Source organism: Dipodomys ordii, unplaced genomic scaffold (assembly GCF_000151885.1).
Source record: "Dipodomys ordii isolate 6190 unplaced genomic scaffold, Dord_2.0 Scaffold135, whole genome shotgun sequence".
In the NCBI taxonomy this organism is placed as follows: Eukaryota; Metazoa; Chordata; class Mammalia; order Rodentia; family Heteromyidae; genus Dipodomys; species Dipodomys ordii.
Window position 1 is genome coordinate 2865248 of NW_012267351.1, and position 15960 is coordinate 2881207.

The 15960-nt window shown below is 51.3% G+C and overlaps 1 protein-coding gene and 1 pseudogene across 1 annotated transcript; one reads left to right on the forward strand and one right to left on the reverse strand.

Moving 5' to 3' along the window:
- LOC105996764 overlaps window positions 1–15960 on the reverse strand; it is a 55080-nt pseudogene that overhangs the window by 16945 nt on the left and 22175 nt on the right.
- On the forward strand, window positions 7843–14801 carry Grm6 (glutamate receptor, metabotropic 6). The gene is given in 11 exon segments (XM_013030870.1): window positions 7843–8240; window positions 8242–8323; window positions 9764–9980; window positions 10206–10341; window positions 11128–11282; window positions 11600–11740; window positions 11825–12025; window positions 12446–12591; window positions 12693–13316; window positions 14166–14477; window positions 14604–14801. Coding segments are annotated over 11 exon segments (2610 nt in total).

Sequence of the window (15960 nt, forward strand, 5' to 3'; positions counted from 1 at the left end):
CACTCATTACCTTGCTCATGTAATTGTAACCCCTTTGTACCGTATTTTCACAATAAAAATAAAAAATAAAAAAAATTAACCACTCAGAGAAAGGGGAGGTCACAGCCAGCGGACACAGTTTCGGAGAAAGAAAGAACAAAAACAAAACAAGCAGTTACCTAACACTAGGATTCAGTGTAGTAAAAGTGTCCAAAAAAAGTGTCCCCCCCCCCAAAAAAAAACCATAATCAGAAAACAAAGTTACAATTCCAGAGGGAGGACGGCTAAACTCACCAATGCAGTGTTGGGAACCTCCCCAGAACTCATGAGCCCCTAAACAGGGCACGGGTGAGGACACCTGTAGTCTCTTCTCTGGGTCTATTTGTCCCCCAGGGTTTCACAGCAGCATCTTCCCGGCCACGCCCTGTCGCAGACCACGCCCCTCCTCTAACCACGCCCCCTTCCGTCCCTGCTCACCTGTCGAGCCGCGTCGCGCCCCGAGCCCGGAGCTCCGCGAGGGCCCGCGCCGCGGTCAACCCCCGGTCCCGCACCCCGGAGCCACCCGCACCGTCGCCGCCCTCGCCTTGGCCAACAGTCTGTACTTTCACCGCGCACGCGGGCACTCCACGCTGTGCCCCTTTACCAGCAGCAAACAGAACGCACAGTGCAGGGACCCGCTGCACCGCTAAGCCTCCCCGAACAACTGCGCATGCTCCTCAGGGAGTCCTCAGGCTTCCCTGCGCGCACAGCAGCACTGGCGCCCTTGGACTACATTTCCCAGTTGGCATAGCGACACTACTCTACGGTGTCCAAGAAGGGAACGCGTTCAGGCTGGTGTCAGACAGCTGAAAGTCTTCAGACACCCAGTATTTTAGTGTACTTTATTCATAATTATAATGGCAATAATATTAAAGAGGGTAAGATGAGTATGTATTTAAGAATATGGAAAACTAGCTACTCATTGCTTATTCTGAACTACTAGAATCTACTTACCAACTTTTTATATAAAAATTGTTTTGCAGCTGGGAATGTTGCCTAGTGGTAGAGTGCTTGCCTAGCATGCGTGAAGCCCTGGGTTCCATTCCTCAGTATCACATACACTTGAGCTGTGGCTCAAGTGGTAGAGTTCTAGCCTTGAGCAAAAGAAGCTGAGGGACAGTGCCCAGGCCTGTGACTTGAGCCTATAGGGATTGCTAAAGAAGTAGTTTGTGGTGGGCTGGGAAGGTGGCTCAGTGGTAGAGCACTTGCCTTGCATGCATGAGGCCCTGGGTTTGATTCCTCAGCACCACATAAGCAAAAAAGAAAAAAAAAGCCAGAAGTGGCACTGTGTCTCAAGTGGTAGAGTGCTAGCCTTGAGCTGAAGAGCTGAGGGACAGAGCCCAGGCCCAGAGTTCAGGCCCCACAACCGAACCCCCCCAAAAAAATTAAAAAAAAAGAAGTAGCTTGGGGTGAGGCCAGATAATGAGCTACCTGGTTCATAACCCTACCCTTGGGTGGGGACAAAGAGGGGGTGTTTGCCAATCAAAATACTCTTGAGGGCTCAAGAGAGATCTATTGTCAAGGCCTCTGTAAACCTTATAGTTTATAGACAGATGTGAATCCAAAGGGCACTAGAAGGTAGAAAATACAGGGTTGACTAATGTATGTTAGGTAAATCATATGGAGAAGAAATCTAGGGTTAAGATGCTAAAATAAAAAGACAAACATTATTTCACAGTAAACTTATTTGGATGAAATAGGCCACTTTACATTGAAGAAATAAAATTGCATATATTAGTTATTGTGGAACTATAAATCAAAACCACATTGAGATATAGAACACTTTGCACTAATTAGAATGACTATTATAATATTTTTAAAAACACCCCACAGCAGAGCAACACTGTCTAAAAAGTAATGTACTCATTACCTGACTTATGTAACTGTAAGCCTTCTGTACCACATCACCTTTATATTAACAATATAACACAGCGTTGATGAGGATACAGGACAAGCAAACCTCTAGGTGCAGGTAAGTCCACTCTGATAGTTACACAAAGCCTGTAATCCTAACTACTCAGGAGGCTAAGATCTAAGGATAAAGGTTTGAAGGGAGACCCTGCAGCAAAGTCCATGACTCTTATCTCCAACTAAACACCAAAAAGATGGAAGTGAGCTGGGTGCTGGTGCTCACAACTATAATCCTAGCTGCTCAGGAGGCTAAGATCTGAGGATTGCATTTGAAGCTAGCCCAGAAAAGTCCCTGTGAGACTCTTATCCCCAATTACTCAAAGACTGGAAGTAGTGCTGTGGCTCAAAGTGGTAGAGCACTAGCCTTCAGCAAAAGAGCTCAGGACAGTGCTTAGGGCCCAAGTTCAAGCCCTATGAACAACAACAACAAAAAAAGATGGAAGTGGAGGGGTAGCCCAGGTGGTAGAATGCCAACTTTGTGCAAAAAAGTTAAGGGACATTGCTTAAGCCCTGAGTTTTAGCTCCAGTACTAGAATACAAATTTTTTTTAAAGAATGAAATTCTCTCACAATGCTTTTTTCAATTATATCCCTGTCATTAAGCAATACGTGACCATTTATGAGAAACTGACATTGCAAATCATAAAGAAAAAGCAAGTTACCAATAAATAATTCTGGAGAAATGCCTTTATCCAAGGGATAATTTCAGTTTTTATCTTGTTCTGGTTTTTGAAGGAAATACATACTTTATGAGACTCATCACTGATTACAATGTTTTCTGTGGGCTTTTAGTAGATAATTTCATCAAACTAAAAAAAAATCCCTAGATTGCTAAACTTTTCAAATCATGAATGAACATTAGATTTTATCAAAAATTTTTTCTGCATCCATTTGGATAATCATATTTTTCCCTTTAATCTGTTAATGCAGTGAATTACACTAATAGATTTTTCTAAGTCATTAATCTGCTCAAGTTCATTTCTGGGGCAAACCAGACATGCTTGTGACATTTTTATGCATGTCGGTTTATCAACTTGGGCTAGGGTTTCTGTATCTTTGCTTTTGGGGCAAGTCAGTAAATTTTCTTTCTTGTTCTATGTTTTAAACCTCATAAGGTTTCTAGATATCTTTTTCCTAGAACAGTAATATTTTGCACTCAAAGTAAATGAATTTGAATGCAGGAGAACTAGAAGGTAGCAGAAGGGATTGAGGAAATAGAATTGCGTGGGACATTCTTTAGCTCTTAAGTTTCAGCTTGATATGACTGCTTTCTCTAGAAACACCGTGTTCCTTGTTCTTATGTTTTTGTTAAGCTGGAGATTGAACCCAGGACATCATGCTTGCTAGCCAAAGGTAGCTGTACTACTGAGCTACATTTCTGGCCCTGCTATTATTTCTTATTAAGATTTTGGTTTTCATTAGTGTTCTGGTTCCATATCTGCTTGACTTGAATTATCGGTTACAAGGTCAGTCTTCTCTATCCTCAGAGTTATTTTCCATTTGTATCTTTATACAAAACAAGAGTTTTCAGGAATATGTATTCTGTTGTCCAACACAAACACCTGTCATCACCCTTTGATGTGTTTTGTGCCATTTGTCTTTCTCTGAAGTCTCCAGTTGTCATCTTCTCTTCCTGATAAACATCCTATAGCTTCCTCTTCCTCTTCATTCAGCTCTCTACCCCATACCACCCATGATTCAAACCTTGTACATAACCAACTGGGAGTAGAGGGTTATTGCCTCTTCTGATATGTGAAGTGTGTCTGTCTGTCTGTCTGTCTGTGTCTGTGTGTCTGCGTGTCTGTGTTGTGCCAGTACTTGGGCTTGAACTCAGGACCTAGGCACCGTCCCTTAGATTTTCCATTCAAGGCTGTTGTTCTATAACTTGAGCCACAGCTCCATTTCTAGAATTTTTTTACTTGTTCATTGGAGATAAGAGTCTCACAGACTTTTCTGCTCAGGCTGGTTTCAGACCATGATTCTTAGATCTCAGCCTCCTGAGTAGCTAAGATTATAAGCATCAGGCTAGGCTCTACCTTATAAAGACCCTACCACCTCTCACATTCTCATTGGGTACCATACTTCCAACACTTGACGCTGGGGGTATGGGGCGGACACTCAAACCAGATCCAATCCAATCCAATTCTAATCAGTGTAACGAATTATAACAATAATTCAAACAATGTAGATTTCTGTTCTTTATACTCTAGAAACCAGAAGTCTCAAATTAGTTTCCTTAGGCCTAGGTGAAGTTGTTAGCAAGGCGGTACTCCTGGGGTAGCTCAAGGAAGAATCCTTTTCCTTGTCTCCCTGGGCGTATTAGAGCTGACTTCCTTGGCAGGGGGCTTCTTTGTTCATTTCGAAGCCTCTTCTGACCTCTCTCTGCTCGCATCTTTTATTTATAAGGATCTTTCTGGTGGCATGGAGCCCACCTGGATAATCCAGGATCATCTCTCCCATACCCAAATCCTTAATCACGTTTGCAAAGTTCCCTTTGCCAGAGAAGAGGACCCCTACAGGTCCTGTGGATTAGGACATGGACAAATGTGACAGCCACCAAGCTCCTGGGACACGGCCCTTTAAGAAACCATCTCTGGTGCCTGTCCTACATGGATTTCTCTCGCAAGTCTGAGTGGATGGCCTTTCCCACACTAATTTCTCTAATTTCAAATAGAACTGTGTTGTCATTCATCTCTTACTGATAAGCAAACAAGGTAACAAACCATGAAACAGTGTCTCTCAACTAAGGACACTCAGATATTTAATGAGGGGTTCTTTACAACTGTCTTTCATACTTGAAGCCTCTGTGCTCTCTGGAAAGGCAGATCAAAATATTAAATGTATCAATGAGTCTGTGGCTAGACATATACCTGTAATCCTAATTACTTAGGAGACAGGTCTGGAGATGGGAGTTTGAAGCCAACCCAGAGAGGAAAGCCTGTGAGATTCTTATCTCTAATGAACCTCCAAAAATATGGAAATGGAGCTGTGGCTCAAGTGGTAGAGCTCCAGCCTTGCGTGCAAAAAAAGCGCAAGGACATTGCTGAGGCCCTGAGTTCAAGCCCCAGTATTGGCATGGAAACCAAACCAAACCACAAAGTATGTAGTTTTCATTAAAGCAGTTTTGTTTCAAAATAGTGGAGATCTTTCCATGAAGATAGCCAGGAGCCTAAATGTTTGTCTATCATCTTCAAGCCAGTACCAATCTCAAACAATAAAACTCATGCCAACTGATCTAACAAAAATGAACAGGCTTCACATTGCAGGTTCCTGCATTAGACAGCTGTTACTTCAGACTGATTCGATCAAATCACTTCCAGTTCTACCTTTTGCAAATAGCTCTGTCCACTCATATAATGTCACCCACGGGCAAAATGGCAGCATGCGTTATTTCGGAATAGACCTGCATTTTAATACATAAATCAATCTGCCTCTGGTGGATCTGTTGTCCCATTTCTAAGCGTATTGGGCTAATGCAAACAATCACGACTTTGAAATCTCTATTGCCAGGTGAACGCTGTAGCATTGCAGTGCTATGGTGCTTTGTCCTTGGCAGCTGTGAAGATGACCTGTGTACCCTCTGCCCCCTCCCCAGGGCCTCCATAACCCTTGTTCTCAATTACTGTTGTGTCAAAGCACTAGACAGAATTCGCAGTCTTTGCAGGGTGGTGGTATAGATGAAATACACACACACACACCCATCCCTTAAAAAATTCCTATAGTAAAGTTCTAATTCCATAGGACATCCGGATGTGGCCCTAACTTGCAGGGATGGGGGAAAACAACCAAGGGGGTGACCTGAAGAAGCACTCTACTCACACACTGACAAATTGAACGGAAACCTCTTTGTAGCAAAGGCAGATGTGGACGCTGCGCTCTCTGCAGCAGCATCTGGCTCAGGCCTGGTACCCGCTCAAGGGCCTCACCTTGCCCAGCCTGTAAAATGGTAGAAACCAAGCTGTCTCTCCCAACTCCTGGCTTCTACCACAGAGGAGGTTGGCCAGCTGCTGGGACAGAGAATACTGAGGCCTCGAATGTAGTAGGAGCCACACATTTCTCCTCCTTGTTCCCTCTGCCAGCTATACCCAAATCCCCACAGCCACCCTAATCTACCCGGTTTAATGGAGGCAAAAGCCAAGCCAGCTCAGCCCTACTTCCGTGATCTGGCTAAGCCACGGCTGAGAGCTCACCACCTGTCTCCAAGACACCCTATGCGCCTTCCACACCAAACAGCCTAATCTCATCTTCAGACAGAGATGGTGGTAAGATACCTTTGGAGAAAGTCAAGTTCAGAGAGGCTCACAGTTGGTGAGTCAGCTCCAGGTTACTGCTTAGACCCAAACTCAGAAAACTTTTAGGTTTTCATTTTAATGTTTATGGGAGTTAGAATTTGAATTCAGAGCCTTGAGCTTTCTTGCACTGTGTGTGTGTGTGTGTGTGTGTGTGTGTGTGTGTGTGTGTGTGTGTGCCAAATCTAGGGCTTGGATTCTGGGCCTGGGCATTGTCTCTGACCTCCTTTTGCTGAAAACTAGCTCTCTACCACTGGAGCCACAGGTCCACTTCCAGCTATTTTATGTGGGTTGTTAGCGATAAGTCTCATGGATTTTTCTCCCCAGGCTGGCTTTGAACCACAATCCTCAGATCTCAGCCTCCTGGGCAGCTAGGACTATAAGCATGAGCCACCAATACCTGGCTTTTCTGTACACTTTTTAAGCTATTTATTTTTTTCATCCAGATAATCTTGCTTTTTTCCCAGGTTGGTTTTGGCCAACATTCTCTTACCTTAGCCTTGCAAGCAGCTAGGGTTACAGACATGCGCCACCAGGCTGAACATCAGGAATAAATGACCAGGGGGACAACTCCTTAGGGGTTTCTCAGAAGCAAGAGTGGGAATTGCTGGGTAAGCCAGCCTTGTTTTCTCTCTCTAGCCAAAGGTGGCTTGGACTGGTGTTTTTCCACCATTCTGGGCACAAATCTTGACACTGGCCGGGGTCAGCGGTGTGACCTAGGGCATGGTAATTCAGTTCCTGAGGTTCTGATTGTCCACTGGCAATGGGAGTTAGTGGGAAAAGTCACTTTGCTGCAGGTCTGTTGAACGTTGCTGATGTTAAGGGTCTGCTGGGGTGTGGTTTGCTCCTGCCCCTCCTGCCCTTCCTCCTGTCCTTCAGCTCCTCTTCCAGCCTCAATCACCATCTGCCGATTACCCAGCACGCATGGTTTGTGACTGGGTGCTGGCAGACCCTTAGCCAGACAGCTGAAGTCAAAAGAGGTTGTGGCCAAGAGAAAGGGAAAGGAAGGGGACAGACAGACAGACAGACACTGGGTGGGGGAGGGGGAGGGAGAGAGATCTCCAGAAGAGAGATATCACACCAGAGACATAGAAACAGAGACTCAGAAACAAAAATAAGACAGAGATGGCACAGGGAGACAGGCTGGGTGGGCGGGGAGGGAGGAGGCGGAGAGGGGGAGCGCATGGATTCCTCCACCCTCCAAGCTCAGGAGGTGGTCTGCCCTCTCCCATCTCTCTCCAGAATCCTTAAATCCTCTCTGGCTCGGAGCCCTGGCATCTGTCACAGGCTTGTCCTGAGCGGCCGAGCCACAGGCGCGGGTGGACAGGACGGAGAGGCGCAGCGGTGGCTGGGGGCGCACCCCGGGAAGGACAGGACCGGGGTTGTCGGGCTGGGGGCAGGCCAGCGATCGATCGGGGGTGGGGGTGGGGGCAGGAGGGTAGGGTAGGAGAGTGCGAGGTGACCTCCCAGGGAGGCCGGTTCAGCCAACTCTCCCTCCCCTCCCAGGACCGGAGCTGGGGTCGGGGTTTGGGGGTGAGGTGGAGGGTGGGCTGGCTGGTGCGATCGGGTGCTCAGAGCGTTCCTCCTCGGTCCCCCCCTCCCTTCCTCCCGCCCTTTCCCTGCGGATGGCGCGGCCCCGGGGCGCGGGGGACTCGCGGGCCGCGCTGCTGGCGCTGCTGGCGTGGCTGGCGCGGGCGGGCGTGGCGCGCGCGGCGGGCTCGGTGCGGCTGGCGGGCGGGCTGACGCTGGGCGGGCTGTTCCCGGTGCACGCGCGGGGCGCGGCGGGCGCGGCGTGCGGGCCGCTGAAGAAGGAGCAGGGCGTGCACCGGCTGGAGGCCATGCTGTACGCGCTGGACCGCGTGAACGCCGACCCGCGGCTGCTGCCGGGCGTGCGCCTGGGCGCGCGGCTGCTGGACACGTGCTCGCGGGACACGCACGCGCTGGAGCAGGCGCTGAGCTTCGTGCAGGCGCTGATCCGGGGCCGCGGCGACGGCGACGAGGCCGGGCTGCGCTGTCCCGGGGGCCCCCGAGCGCGTGGTGGCCGTGGTGGGCGCCTCCGCCAGCTCCGTGTCCATCATGGTGGCCAACGTGCTGCGCCTGTTCGCGGTGAGGGTCTCGGCCTTCTGTCCGGTTGGTGGGTTGGGTGCCCGTCCCGGGGTTTGAACTTGTGGACCTGGGCCGCTTGTTCCTGAGCTTTGCCCACTCAAGGCTGGCGCTCCACCACTTGAGCCACAGCACCACTATTGGGGGTTTATTTTGGGTGATGAGTCTCATGGGCTTTCTTCCCCCCTCCCCACACCCCGGGGGGCTGGCTTCGAACCATGATCCTCAGATCACAGCCTCCTGGATCGTTAGGGTGACAGATGTGAGCCATGGAGGAAGGGGGGGGGTCTACCCCTAAGGATTGCTGGACATCCTTCACCCGGCCTGGGCAAGGCCTTTGTCCCTCCAGCTGTCTGTGAGAGCAGAGGCTTTGCTCTTAGCACCCCGAGAGTTTGCGTTGTCTGGTGAGCAGCCTGTGTGGGCCATACCTGTGGCCTCTGGCATCTATCTGCTGATCTCCAACACCCCCCCCCCCGCGTTTGCACTGTGGATGTGGGGCACAGACACATCGTCCATGACACTGGGGACGTTGGGTTGCCATCCTGTGTGTCCCCACCCCTCCCCTGTCCCCATCCCTGCCTGGTGCTCGGGTGTCTGTCTGTCTGTCTCTCCTCCCCACCCAGATTCATGAAGAAATCGCAGAGTGAAGTGCATTCAGGGGACCTCCTGGGGACTGGAGCTGAGGGGAACAATCACTGGGAGCCCAGGACCCCTGTCTCTTCTCCGTGTCTCTCCTTCCTTCTCTCTTTCCTCCTCTCTCCATCTTTTCCCACAGCACGTCCACACTCCACCATCTTTTTCTTCCAAATCAAACAGCCGGAGAGTAGCCCCAGTCTCCTCTTCCCGGAGCTTCCCCTTCCCGATCTGCCTTTGCTTTGTGCCTCCTGAGTACCTCTGCTTCCAACCTGGTTCAGACCACACCCTTCCCCCTTTACCAGCCTTGCCCAGCTCGGCATGCCCCGCACCAAGGGCTCAGCTCTAATCCCTGCTGCTCACAGCTCTAATGCACATGGAAAAAAGCCAGTTTTCAAAGAGCCTGTCCCCTCTGATGCAGCCTCCACTCAGCGACCCCTCTTGGGTTCCCGTGTTGTTTGCTCACATCCTTGGGTGGGAATTGGGGAGCATACTTTCCTCAGAAGACACCTCTTTTTCCGAGGTATGCCACCACTTGGATTGGTAACAGGCTGGATTCCAGCCCTCGCTTCCCCTTGGCTTCCTTCTCCTTGTTTAAGACACAGCCTGCACAGCTGTACACGGCTCCAGCCCCTAAACCTTCCATACGCATCAGTGCATGCGTGGGACAGCGCTCTCTGAGGCCCCTCCCCCTGGTCACCTCTGCATCACCCTCCTCTCTGGCCCCCAAGCCTCCCCTCACCGCCCCTCCCTCCTTTGGGTGACCTGCTGTCCATTCCCAGCCTGGCTGTCCGTCCTTCCTGCCTCCAGATACCCCAGATCAGCTACGCCTCCACGGCCCCAGAGCTCAGTGACTCCACGCGCTATGACTTCTTCTCCCGAGTGGTGCCACCCGACTCATACCAAGCCCAGGCCATGGTGGACATTGTGCGGGCACTGGGCTGGAATTACGTGTCCACGCTGGCCTCAGAGGGCAACTATGGCGAGAGCGGGGTGGAGGCCTTTGTGCAGATCTCCCGCGAGGCTGGTGAGCCGCAAGCTGGGGGTTCCAGGCATCAAGGAGCCTGTAGGGGTGTGGCCAGGGGCTGAGGGGTTGCTGGTGATCTGCCAGCTGGGCAGGTGCCCCTGCCTGTGGTTCTCCAGACCCCATTAGCCAGGTCCCCGGATGATTAAATGGCTCTGTGGAGGTCAAGCGGGAGGGGGAGGAGAGGGTGGGCGGGATGACAGCTGACTTTAGCACCCTGACACCTAGGGGGCGTCTGTATTGCCCAATCCATCAAGATTCCCAGAGAACCAAAGCCTGGAGAGTTTGACAAGGTTATCCGGAGGCTCATGGAGACGCCCAATGCCCGGGGCATTATCATCTTCGCCAATGAGGATGACATCAGGTGAGGCAGATACCACTTTGGTGTTTCTCAGGGAGGTCCCGCCATCTCCCCCCCCCCGCTCCCTTCCATTTTCCTCTGCCCTCGCCAAGCCTCACACTCAGCACAGAAGGAATCAACAGGAGGCTGCAGCCCCAGGCCCAGAGGCAGCTCTTCTGGAGACATCTGGGGAAAGGGATGGCTTCTAAATGGCCTTGATTTTCACCCCAAGGAGTTCTCTACAAGTAGTCCATGTTCACTGGACAGCTTGTAGGGAGAAGAGGTATATTTAGTTCATGGTCTTGGAGGTCAGAAGTCCTAACAGCACCATAAGAGTTCTGGGGAGGGCGGTGGGCTGCATCCTAGTTTAGCAGGTGTCATTCTGGCAGGTGTATGTGTCTGAGGGAGAGACCACAGGGTGAGTCAGGAAGCCAGAGAGCGGGGCAGGGCCAGGATCACTGAAAGGCAACCAAGCAAGGGTCCTACAGAACTGCTTAGCCTTCCCTGGGGTGAGGACTAGGCCCCAGAGACCCAATAATGTTGCAGTAGGCCCCGCCTCTTAAGGTCCCAACACCCCCCACCTTTGCCATACCATATACCAACCATAGCGCCCTCTGGGGGCCAGTGTGGACAGAGCATGGGCACAGGCCTGGGGTCAGAGGATTAGAGAAACCCCTTGCATTTCTCCTGACTGACAAGGATCTGGTGAGTGATGTGAATTGTGACCGATGGATAAAGAACAGGAATGGACCAAGGCTAAGCCAGAGAGGATCCTAGGTCTTCACTCACCCCCACTTCTGTTCCTACCAGGAGGGTCCTGGAGGCCACACGCCAGGCCAACCTGACAGGTCACTTCCTGTGGGTTGGCTCAGACAGCTGGGGATCCAAGATCTCACCCATCCTGAGCCTAGAGGACGCTGCCCTGGGGGCCATCACCATCCTGCCAAAAAGAGCATCCATTGATGGTGAGAGTCCGAAATCCCTGGTTGTCCTTCCCAGAGTGCCCGCTAGGGGGTACTCACTCCCCACATCTGTATGTTAGATGCCACAAACCAGGAATCCCAGACTCTAGGATTCTGAGATACTGTGGTTAGAATATTCTAACCAGGATGGAAGGGGCCAGGGTAAAAGGCTTTTGGAATAGTGAGCTCTGAGTTGTTGATGGGAAGCCAGTTCTACCCTGGATCTCCCAGCTGGCTTTGAATTCAGGAGAGAACCTGGCCACAGGACCACACCTGGAAGTATGGTAGGCTCAGATGTCTGTCCCCCTCCTCCCTTTCAGGCTTTGACCAGTACTTCATGACGCGCTCCCTGGAGAACAACCGCAGGAACATTTGGTTTGCTGAGTTCTGGGAAGAAAACTTCAACTGCAAACTAACCAGCTCGGGCGGCCAGTCAGATGACTCGGCCCGCAAATGCACAGGTGAGAGCTGCCGGGGAGAAGGTGGGAAGCCTGGTTTGGGGTCTCTGGGAGCCAGGCACACTTCCTCCATACATCCTAGGACAGGCGAGGAACGCATCGGCCAGGACTCTGCCTACGAGCAAGAGGGAAAGGTCCAGTTTGTGATCGATGCTGTGTACGCCATCGCCCATGCGCTGCACAGCATGCACCAGGCCCTGTGCCCTGGCCACACAGGCCTGTGCCCTGCAATGGAGCCCACCGACGGGCGGACACTGCTGCAGTATATCCGAGCTGTGCGCTTCAATGGTGAGGGCCCTGGAATGACTTCCAGAGACCTGAGTTCTGGTCCCTATGTCTCTGTTCATGTGTGAGGGTATGCGCATGTGCGCATAGGTCCTGGATCTTGAACTCAAGTCTTGGGCTCTGTCCCTGAGGCTTGTTGTTGCTCAAGCTTAACACTCTTGAGCCATAGCTCCACTTGTGGCTTTTTGGTGGTTAATTGCAACATAATCTCACAGACTTTCCTGCCTGGGCTGGCTTTGAAACGTGATCCTCAGATTTCAGCCTCCTGAGTAGCTAGGATGACAGGGGGTGAGCCTCCGGCACTGGGCAATCCTAATAGGTGTGAGGTGTGATGCTGAGCCTCTTCTCCTGAGCTCCTTCATCTTCCTTTGTCCTGCGAGGCCCAGGAGGCCGGCAGCTAAGGATGACAGGCTCTCCCTGCAGGCAGTGCAGGAACTCCAGTGATGTTCAATGAGAACGGAGATGCTCCTGGACGTTACGACATCTTCCAGTACCAGGCGAACAATGGCAGCGCCAGCAGCGGTGGGTACCAGGCTGTGGGCCAGTGGGCAGAAGCGCTCAGACTGGATGTAAGTGGTTCAGACCCAGCCCTGGGTGCAGGTGTGTGTGGGGGGGGGCTGGAATCTGTCCCTGGCAGCAGGATCACCGGCCCATGTTTCATGTGTTCTAGGTAGAAGCTTTACAGTGGTCAGGTGACCCCCGCGAGGTACCCCCATCTCAATGCAGCCTTCCCTGTGGGCCGGGGGAGCGGAAGAAGATGGTGAAGGGCGTGCCCTGTTGTTGGCACTGTGAGGCCTGTGATGGCTACCGCTTCCAGGTGGACGAGTTCACGTGTGAGGCCTGTCCCGGGGACATGAGGCCCACCCCCAACCACACAGGCTGTCGCCCCACGCCTGTGGTCCGCCTCACCTGGGCCTCTCCCTGGGCAGCGCCCCCCTTGCTCTTAGCCGTGCTGGGCATCATGGCCACCACCACGGTGGTCGCCACCTTCGTGCGGCACAACAACACCCCCATCGTCCGCGCCTCGGGCCGTGAGCTCAGCTACGTGCTGCTCACCGGCATCTTCCTGATCTACGCCATCACCTTCCTCATGGTGGCTGAGCCAGGGGCGGCCGTCTGTGCTGGCCGGAGACTCTTCCTGGGCCTGGGTACCACGCTCAGCTACTCCGCCCTGCTCACCAAGACCAACCGCATCTATCGCATCTTTGAGCAAGGCAAACGCTCCGTCACCCCACCGCCCTTCATCAGCCCCACCTCCCAGCTCGTCATCACCTTCAGCCTCACCTCCCTGCAGGTGCGTCTCCCCAGGGGACAGGGCTGGCGTGGGGCAGGGCTGTGGCGTAGGATCTAGGCCTCAAGCTTAAACTTAATCTATGGCTAGTTACTCACTCTGGGTTAGGGCCTTGTGTTAAAAATAAATAGAAGTTGGGTGCCGGTGGCTCATGCCTGTCATCCTAGCTACTTAGGAGGCTGAGATCTGAGGATCATGGTTCAAAGCCAGCCCAGACAGGAAAGTCCATGAGACTCTTATCTACAATAAACCATCAGAAAACTGGAAGTGGCACTGTAGCTCAAGTGGTAGAGCACTAGCCTTGAGCTGAAGAGCTGAGGGACAGTGGCCAGACCCAGAATTCAAGCCCCACGACTGACAATATAAATAAATAAATAAATAAATGCCACAGGAGATAGAGCCGTGCTCTTGAGTAATGAGAATAACTCACTTAGGACAATGGTCTCTTGGACTTTTCTCCCTGGGCTGGCTTTAAACCATGATCTTCAGAAATCAGCCCCCCTGAGTTAGTAGGAATACAGGCATGAGCCCTACGCTAGGGCTCAGCTTCACCATGTCCTCTTAACAGATTATGAGGGATTCCATTCTGTAGTGGAAGAAGCTAAGGCCAAGAAAGGCATGTGATAAGACCATCATTTCAGCCACTACACCTTGAAGGCATTCAATACATAGCACTAGCAATGGTTAGAATATAGAACAAAGATGTCAAGTTGCCCCTCACCCACCAGCCCTGCTATGGCCAACACATACCTCCATACAATGCAGCCCTTCTCTCCTAAACCCTAGGTGGAAGGCAAGGATAGCTTGTCCCCGGAGGAGGGCAGGTCCCTGACATGCCATTGATGCCTGCAGGTGGTGGGAGTGATAGCGTGGCTGGGAGCCCAGCCCCCACACAGTGTGATTGACTATGAGGAACAGCGGACGGTGGATCCGGAGCAGGCCAGGGGGGTCCTCAAGTGTGACATGTCAGATCTATCCCTCATCGGCTGCCTGGGCTACAGCCTCCTCCTCATGGTCACGTGCACTGTATATGCCATCAAGGCCCGTGGAGTGCCTGAGACCTTCAATGAGGCCAAGCCCATTGGCTTCACCATGTACACCACCTGCATCATCTGGCTGGCATTTGTGCCCATCTTCTTTGGCACTGCCCAATCAGCAGAGAAGGTAATCAAGGGCCCTGGTAGATTTCACACAGTCTCCTTTCCCATTCAGCTCCAGTCTGTGTTATCACAAAGGCAGGAAGGGAGAGAACAGATCTGAGGCCCTCCTTGTCTCTCCTCCACGGTCTAGATCTATATCCAAACCACCACACTGACGGTGTCCTTGAGCCTGAGTGCATCGGTGTCCCTAGGAATGCTCTACGTGCCCAAAACCTACGTCATCCTGTTCCATCCAGAGCAGAATGTGCAGAAGAGAAAGCGAAGCCTGAAAAAGACCTCCACCATGGCAGCCCAGCCCAAGGGTGAGGATGAAGAAGGCCCCAAGTAGCAGGGTGCCTGTGAGTGGGATGGCTTGTGCCCTGTCCACATTTCTTGTCTTCCCCTTTGATTTACTGTGGAAGCCATATAGAGTCTGGGTCCACAGTGACTAGCCAGAGGGAAGAGGTCCATGAAGACCACGCCCAGCATGGAGGCTGGTCGTCAGCAAGAGCTGATTCCACATTTGGCCTCTGTTTTCTGTGTGTGTTGGCCTCATCTGTCCTCTCTGAAGATGGGACCCTGTACCTGATTGGTACAAATGTTTATGCCTCTAGAGAGGAACTAAATTTATCCCCTGAAATTCAAAGATCACGATGAAGTTGAGTAAGCGTGCATCTGAGAGGCCTACCTACCTGTTCATGATATCTTTACCTCTACTCCATGTGCTGAGACCCATGCAGGAGGGCTTTTGGATATTAACGTTATCCCTGTTTTCTCACTACTGTGATTTTTGACGTTTCCTATAGCTTAGTCACATGTACTATGCTTTTGCTCTTTGGAAATTCCCCCTAAGTTATTATATACCTTGCCTTTAACTTTGCCCACTGAATTCTTGTTAAATAAATGTTTCTCTTCCTAAAGTTTACTTTTGGTCTTCTCTTGGTTCTTTATCTATTTACCAGTCTGCAGGACTCCTTATAAAATGAGTGTGATGCACCATTACAGGCACATCTTCCCACCATCCTTTAACAGCTTCAGAAATAAATTTGTTATAGCCAGGCGCTGATGGCTCACACCTGTAATCCTAGGTACTCAGGATCTGAGGATCACAGTCCAAAGTCAGATTAGGCAGGAAAGTCCCTGTGAGACTGTTGTCTCCAATTAACCACCAAAAAGAAAAACAAAACAAAACACAACAAAGTGGAGCTGTGGCTCAAAGTGATAGAGCACCAGCCTTGAGCTAAAGAGCTTAGAGACAGCGCCCAGGCCCTGAGTTCAAGCCCTATGACCAACCATATATAGGAGACTATTGGGGGAAATGAGCACTAATGGACAGAAACAAAATACTGACAGTTACTATAAGTAACTATAGGGGTTCAAAGACAATGTTCCAACCTGTGGAGAAGTGATAAAATGGGCTGGGAAGGTGGCTCAGTGGTAGAGCACTTGCCTTGCATGCCTGAGGCCCTGGGTTCGATTCCTCAGCACCACATAAGCAAAAAAGAAAA